We start from the raw sequence: 7,907 nt of genomic DNA, 5'->3' as shown, positions 1-7,907 counted from the left end.
TTTGTTTTCCAAGCATACAGTTTGAATTCAAATGCTTTTATAAAATTTTGGTATGATTAAATGTGAATGACTTAGAAAGTAGAAAAGGAAATGGTAACAGGTTTTAAGGATTGAGTGAAAAACAATATTATAATCTTATAGGATAGGTTTTTAAACCACCATAGGTACCCAAAATTTTGCCTTTGGATATAATGATGTCCACGAACATCCTAGTTGCCTACGGTTGAGTCAGCATGCGTTTGACATTTGCCCCACGAGTCTTAGGGATGCCTGGACCATGAGGAGCGAGGAATGCGGCTCAGGTTGACCAAGTGTCTCCTAAGTTATGCGAGGAATGCGGCTCGGGTTAAATTTGTGTTTTCAAGTTCTACGAGGAAGTGTTGCTTATGTAACACTTGAAATTGACGGTATAATGTGGGAAATAAATAGAAAAATCATGGAATTGACGGATTTATGAGGGGTACACCTAGGTGGAAAGGAATTATTATTTTTCAATGCTTTCAAATGGTTTTGGTGAATTGATTGGATGTATGACCAGTTATATGAATATAAATATGCATGCTTGATTTTTGTACGAATATAGAACATGGATTAAATGAATTTTCAAATGGTTTTAACAGTGGGGTTAGTTTGTTGATATTATATTTTGCAAAACTTCTTTTTGTCCACTCACGCTTTTAATGTTTTGCGCCACTAGGCAATAATGAAATGAGTACCGGGCATCACCACCGGGCATTCATGATGCACCACTCATCCATTTCCTTTATGTAGGATATTCTACTGTAAATGCACTATTTTTGCAAATTAAATTCATTAGCAGGGCTCTGATATTGCCATAGGATTTCTATAAGGCCGAGGCCACACAGATTTACTGATGGATTGTGTGTGCTATGACATTGTGCATGCTGAAAGCTTGTGGGTATATGAAATGCATTTTGTACAGATGTAATTATTGGGAACAAGCAATTTACAGGGGAGACTCTGCTGATTTTTCAGCAGAAGTCAAACCTTAAAAGATTTTTTGAGTTTAGTTAAAAGGGAAATTTGGTCAAGTGTGCATGACACATGCTAGGTGTTGGACACGCACAGGGTTTAACACAGATTCCAAAGTGGAATTTGGGTCGGGTCTTGTCATAATGATTATCATCTTTTTTGGGTAAGAATAATCCAAATTAAATAAGGATTATTCTTCAAACCCTAGCCTACAAGGAGCCTAAATAGATGGCCACACAACATATTTCTGAAAACCTAGAGAAATCACACACACACACACACACTCTCTCTCTCTCTCTCTCTCTCTCTCTCTCTCTCTCTCTCTCTCTCCTCACATGGCCACGCTCCACCACACATAGCTAAGGCCGCCCAACTCTCCATATGAGAGAAAACTATGACCTTCTCTGTTATTTTCATATCTTCCTTAAGATCATCTAACTGACTTAGGCATAGGAGAGCCTTTGGCCAACACCTCCGAGTGTGGTTATTCCAACCTTTTTCATATAAATCAAGGAAGAAGAGAGAGAAGGAAGCTCGAAGGGTGAGGAATCTCTTGTGAATATTCTTCTGTGAGAATTTTGCTCAAACAATTGTCATATTGAAACAGGAGCATTTTTTCTCGCCACATTAACCAAAGTTTTGTTGTTGTTGGGAGAAATGCTTTATTTATTAAAAAAAAAAAAAATAGGGAGCTTCACTCATATACCCAAAATAGGGGCTGGAGTTATATAAAAACTTCACATAGAATGCACTTTAGAAACACCCCCAAAACTCATTTACTACATAAGAAATTGGTGTTGAAGTTCCTATAAATTATGTGACTGTCATTGATGAACTTAAAAGAAGCCCAACACAAAAAAACTTAAAAAGCACCCAAAACAAACCCAACCCAATTTTATTAAAAAAAAAAAAAAAGCCCAAACGATTCATTACAAAAAAAACATCTTAAAAACCGTAGCTTCATTAATGCACCATGTTGATTAATTGTTGTAATGTTCCACACATTTACTGTCATGTTGATTAATGGATGTAATGTTCTAGTCTAGGGTAATAACACTGCTAGTTTACTGTCATGTTGATTAATGGTTGTAATGTTTTAGTCTAGAGTAATAACACTGCTAGTTTCCTATGACATCCTATTTCTAATGAATGTCTACCCTTGTAATGTTCCAGTCTAGAGTAATAACACTGCTAGTTTCGTATGACATCCTATTTCGTATGACATCCTATTTCTAATGTATGTCTACCCCTGTAATGTTCTAATCTAAGGTAATAGCATTGCTAGTTTTCTTTGACATCCTATTTCTAATGCATGTCTACCCCTGTAATGTTCCAGTCTAGGGTAATGACACTGCTAGTTTTCTATGACATTATATTTCTAATGCATGTCTACTCTTGTAATGTTCCAGTCTATGGTAATAACACTGCTAGTTTTCTATGACATCATATTTCTAATGCATGTCTACCCTTATAGGGTAATAACACTGCTAGTTTACTGTCACGTTTATTAATGTCTGTCATGTTTCTATTTCTAATCTATGTCTACTAAAGAAAGGATGAAGAAAGAACATAACAGACCAACTCAAAACAAGCTAAGCCTAGATTTTTCATATAATAAAACCCAAACAAATTATTAAAAAATAAATTTGCAAAAACAAAGCAGGGGCTCTTCATAGAAGTACATTGTTAATACTATGTCATAGAACTATCTTGTTAATACTATTATGTTATAGAACTATCTTGTTAATACTATTATGTTATAGAACTATCTTGTTAATACTATTATGTTATAGAACTATCTTGTTAATACTATGTCATAGAAGTACATTGTTAATACTCTATCATAGAACTATCTTATTAATACTCTGTCATAGAAGTATATTGTTAAACAAAAATGAGATCCATAACTGAAATAGTAACAAAAGATAAATCGATCATCAAAGCTTAAAATACATTCCGAAAATCAACTAAAATCCTAACAGAAACACATAATTGAAGCAAAATATCAAAAATCTCAAGTCCAAACCAAACGACGACGACGACGACGCGATGATGACAACAACTACAATGATGATGACAACGACGACAATGAAGATGACGATGACAACGATGACGATGTGGCGAAAGATAAGTAGAGCTCGAACATGAGGAGTAGAGCTAGGAGATCTTATCGAGGTTCATTCGAGGTCCCGAACAATAAAAAAAGAAAAGAATAGAAGCACAATTCTAGAACAAGAAATCGAAGCGAAATATTGAAAATTATAGATAAGAGATGAAGAATATAGTTGGACTTGAGACTAAAATTCAATGGAAGCCCCTCTTGCTCCAACACTGAAAAAGCACCAGCGAGAAAGGAGAAAATGAATCTGATTTGGTTCTTTGGAAATTTAATATTAATATCAAAATTAACAGTTGGCAGATCTGATTTTTCTCTTTCAAATTCATAGTACAAGGGCAATATAGGTATTTTACACATACACACAAAAATTGAAAAATTTCGATTTTGGGGGGGTTTGGTGTGTTTATAGTTTTTAAATGGTATAGGGTTTCTTTATAAGACTATGTCTAAGATTTGGTGTATAACTAAATTTGAATTAAAAAAAAAAAAATAAGCACCATAAGAGTGTACAATTGATAGCACTGAACGAGCCAATACTATCCAATACCCAAACATGAGAGATATGAACAAATGCATGATCTTAGAAAACACTCGCTCTTGAACAACTCAAGGAGAAATAAAAAGAAAAGAGAAGAAAGAATAGGAAGGCTGAACACGCCTTCGATATGCACACCAACAAAACCTTGGCGACACCAAAAGCTTGCCTACAACGAAACACAAAATCAGAAAAACCAAGCAAAAAGTTAAATGACAAACTAAAAAAAATTAAAAGTAAAATAACTAATAAATAAAGAAACTAAAAGAACACAAATAACTACTCCAAACTTATCCGTTGAAGTTGAAAACACCCAATAAAACCGCAAATAACCGCTCCCAACTTTGGAATTGCCAAGACTTGTACGGAAAAGAAGGCCACAACCAAAAACTCTAACAGTAAAAATACAAAGAAATGTGCAGAACAAACCCCATCCCACTAACATAATTGAGAGGGACCAAATAGATGACATTCGACAGACACAAGCAACAGAAATGTTGTGAAGAACATGGCATGCGAAATTAAAACTTTTAGATCTTATGCTACCCAAATAAGTTTTCTAAAAATCGTTTTACCAACTCTGAGAAATCTTTCGCTTGATCCACACACACACAACACAACCACTGGCGCACTAGTGAAGTGTGCTTGGTCCATAAAAGCCCAGAACCTGTTTCGATCGGTTGGTTTTTTCCCTCCAAAACTCCTCTATCTGATCCATATAGCACAGAAAGCAGTTATAAAGAATCTCAATTCTGTTAGCACAGGGTGCATGGCGTTACATTTCAGTTTAGAAGAAAGCTAAAAGAAGAAGACGAAATTAGAAGATAGCCCAGAAAGATTGTTCTAAAAGCGACCATGGAATTGAAAGAAGCTACCCCAATTGATGATCAGAAGGGGAGTGAGATAATGTTTCTTGAAAACCCATTTGCAAGGGTAGAGCTTGAGGAGCTGAGAATTGGGGATCAATCTTTGCTCAAGTTTCAGAAGTCGCAGAAATCCAAGGATGCAGTGTTTGTTTCTGTGCCAAGTAACCAAGATGGGTTGATGAAGAATGAAGCAAATGTGCAGAAAGAAGAGGAAGAAGAGGCTCTGAATCTGAAGTTGGAGAAACAGAGAAAGCTGAAAGAATCCAAGAAGGAGAATGACAATTACTTGGGAGGAGCAAAAGAGCAATCTTGGGAACTGCTTGGAGGAACCAAAAGGAAATCAAATATGGTTCTCAAGATAACTGGTGCATGGTGCAGGGATGGAGAGAATAATAGACAGAAAGAAGTGGAAGAAGCTCCAGAGTTAAATAAATCAAGAAAGCCGAATTGCTACTTCTCTGGTACTGATTCTGAAGCAGTAGCATCTTCTGATCCTTGGCCTGCAGATGCATTGAAGATTCGTATTAAGAACAAGTTTCCCACAGCCACAGACTTGAAGTTGAAGTTGAAGGAAACCAAATCCGAAGTCGTGAGTGCCCAAGACGAGGATTTTCTGGGTAAGCGTCACCGGATTAGAAGTGTCTATTTTCAATATTAGTCGTTAGATCATTAAAGAGAATTGAGATAAAGCTGTATTTTCGTGAACACTTGATGGAAATGAAAATGGAATCTACAGTGACATTTAATCAAACAGCTTATCTGCAATACTAGATCAACATTTTACATTTAATCAAACAGCTTTCTGCAAGATAAACATGTGATTATTGTGTCTAATACTTTCATATATATACTATAGAGCAATTGAAAACCACTTTGAACATAAAAAAAAATATAAGGAAACGACTTTATTGAAGCAAATATAAATTATAAGCTCTTTTCAACGAAAACATCTTGTATGATATTAAGAGAGTTCTCATACTATAAAGATACTTCAATTAAAGACAAAGCAAAACGAGCTAATCTATAGACTGCTAAATCTTGACCTACAAAAGCAAGAGAACAGCCTTGTAACTGTGACAGAAGTATTCTACAATCATGCACCACCCAACTAATATCGGACTTTTAAAAAAACATTAAATCATAAATTCAGCATTTAATTATCAAAATTACGAAAAATAACAAGCATGTTCTGGTACGTGTATTGGTCTGCAAATGATCCTACTTAGTTTAGGATCCAACTGGTAAATAGTAGGGTTCATTGTGAAAACTATGCACAAAAGGACGACGGTAGGCCCATTATGACCAATACCTTATCGTCGCACATCAAGGAATTATACCAACGGTCATATTTATATTATAAGCTATACGTCCATATCAGAACATTTTTGGGGTCACGAAGATTAATGGCAGAGCATTTTTTGGGGCACGGAGATGGCAAGGAAACACACTACATAAACTGCGGAGGACTCTCCCATTTCCATATACCTACTCTTTAATTCCTTTTCTTTATCAAATTCTACTTGCTTCCACTTGCTACCATGGAGTCCATTAACCTGCAGCTGTGCAAATTATGTACTTGTTTGGCGTTAATCATCATGCTGGGTGCATGGTCTTCTGAAGCCACTTCTCGTAGTCTCCAAGATGCATCCATGTATGGGAGACACGAACAGTGGATGGTTCGTTATGGGCGCGTATATACCGACAATGAAGAGAAGGAAAAGCGTTTCAAGATATTTAAGGAAAATGTTGCGTATATAGAATCTTCCAATGCCGATTCAAGCAAACCTTACCAATTAAGAGTTAATCAATTTACAGACCTTACAAATGAAGAATTCATAGCCTCGAGAAACAGATTCAAGGGGCATGAATGTTCCACAAAAACGACTTCTTTCAAGTATGAAAATGTCACGGCATCGGTGCCGGCTACGATGGATTGGAGAAAGAAAGGAGCTGTAACACCCATCAAGGACCAAGGCCAATGTGGTAAATTAGAGAAACACTACATGTTCTCCTTCTGGAATTTATTATTTTTTTCTGTTATTCTAACTGCTTTTTTGTGCAATCAAAATCCAGGATGTTGTTGGGCATTTTCAGCAGTGGCAGCTACAGAAGGAATTACTCAACTTACAACTGGTAAACTGGTCTCTTTGTCTGAGCAAGAGCTTGTTGATTGCGACACCAAAGGTGTAGACCAAGGTTGTGAGGGTGGTTTAATGGATGATGCCTTTCAGTTCATCCAACAAAATCATGGGCTTAGCACGGAAGCTAACTACCCCTACAACGGTGTTGATGGTACATGCAACACCAAGAAGGAAGCTAACATTGCAGCCAAGATAACTGGCCACGAAGATGTTCCTGCAAACGATGAAAAGGCCCTTCTTAACGCGGTCGCTCATCAACCTGTTTCTGTTGCCATTGACGCTAGTGGTTCTGACTTCCAATTCTATTCAAGTGGTGTCTTTACGGGAACTTGTGGAACGAGCCTAGACCATGGTGTTACGGCTGTTGGTTATGGAGTCAGTGATGATGGGACTAAGTATTGGTTGGTGAAAAACTCATGGGGCACGGAATGGGGTGAAGAAGGATACATAAGAATGCAAAGAGATGTTGATGCTAAGGAAGGCCTATGTGGCATTGCTATGGAAGCCTCTTACCCCACTGCATAGGTTGTAGGTATTGCAATATGTATGAAACTAATACTTAATGAATATTGTATCTGTAAGTAAACTGGAAAGCTTAATATAAAGCTGCAAAAACTTCTCTAGTTTCATTTAGTTGTGTATTAACGTTGCATACCTAATTCCACCAACACTAAATTATTTGGAATCAAATACATAGCGAAGCACACCTTCACTACCAAAAGGAAAATATATAACTTTAAACTAGCTACAACTCCAAATAAGAATAATTTCAAGACACACACTGTAATTAGTATATCACAAACCATGTAATTATGTGACTTAGTACATCCATATTTGGGGCAATCTTTATTAGCTTAGGAAACATGTGTGAGCCTCACTGCATCAATATTTGAAAGTCACTCATGGACGCCTAATTTATTAAATGGCAATTATTTTTGATTTGTATAAAATTGTATAAACGGTAAATAGGTGCCCAAAAATTTAGGTGTCCATGGCACGTGAGGCATGGATGGGCGCATTTTAGTTCCTTTTTAACTTTTTGTGATATAATTTTTTTAATTGCTCAAATTACTAAAATGTTCATGCCACGTGAGTATGTTAATAGTTTTATTGACATATAAGTCTATTATAACATTACATTCTAGAGAGAAAAAAAAAACCATGTTGTGTTTTTAAGTGGGAAAATGATGACACAGTAAAAGCTAATTAGAATGACAAGTGGTTAGTTGAGAATTTTTCTTCTCCAAATAGAC

At 36.2% G+C, this 7,907-nt stretch overlaps 1 protein-coding gene across 2 annotated transcripts; it reads left to right on the top strand.

Moving 5' to 3' along the window:
* Positions 1-453: 453 nt before the first annotated feature.
* LOC103342646 (senescence-specific cysteine protease SAG39-like) lies at positions 454-7,179 on the top strand. 2 transcript variants are annotated; one of them, XM_089050330.1, is made up of 3 exons: positions 454-484; positions 6,092-6,496; positions 6,587-7,179. In XM_089050330.1, the coding sequence occupies exons 1-3, from the start codon at positions 454-456 to the stop codon at positions 7,177-7,179; spliced, it is 1,029 nt and encodes a 342-aa protein (XP_088906456.1). The 2 variants fall into 2 exon arrangements, with proteins under 2 accessions (XP_088906456.1, XP_088906455.1); XM_089050329.1 differs by lacking the exon at positions 454-484 and having other exon boundaries at positions 6,052-6,496.
* Positions 7,180-7,907: the final 728 nt, after the last annotated feature.

This window comes from Prunus mume, linkage group LG4 (genome assembly GCF_029339155.1).
Source record: "Prunus mume cultivar Tortuosa linkage group LG4, ASM2933915v1, whole genome shotgun sequence".
Classification (NCBI taxonomy): domain Eukaryota; kingdom Viridiplantae; phylum Streptophyta; class Magnoliopsida; order Rosales; family Rosaceae; genus Prunus; species Prunus mume.
Note: the sequence above shows the minus strand (reverse complement) of the source record. Positions and strands in the feature narration are given on the sequence as shown.

Excerpts from the sequence above, each read along its gene's own strand:
- LOC103342646 (XM_089050329.1), top strand. The coding sequence starts at position 6,052 with ATGGAGTCCATTAACCTGCAGCTGTGCAAATTATGTACTTGTTTGGCG. Across the intron at positions 6,497-6,586 it reads CAAGGACCAAGGCCAATGTG|GATGTTGTTGGGCATTTTCA; the intron begins GTAAATTAGAGA and ends ATCAAAATCCAG.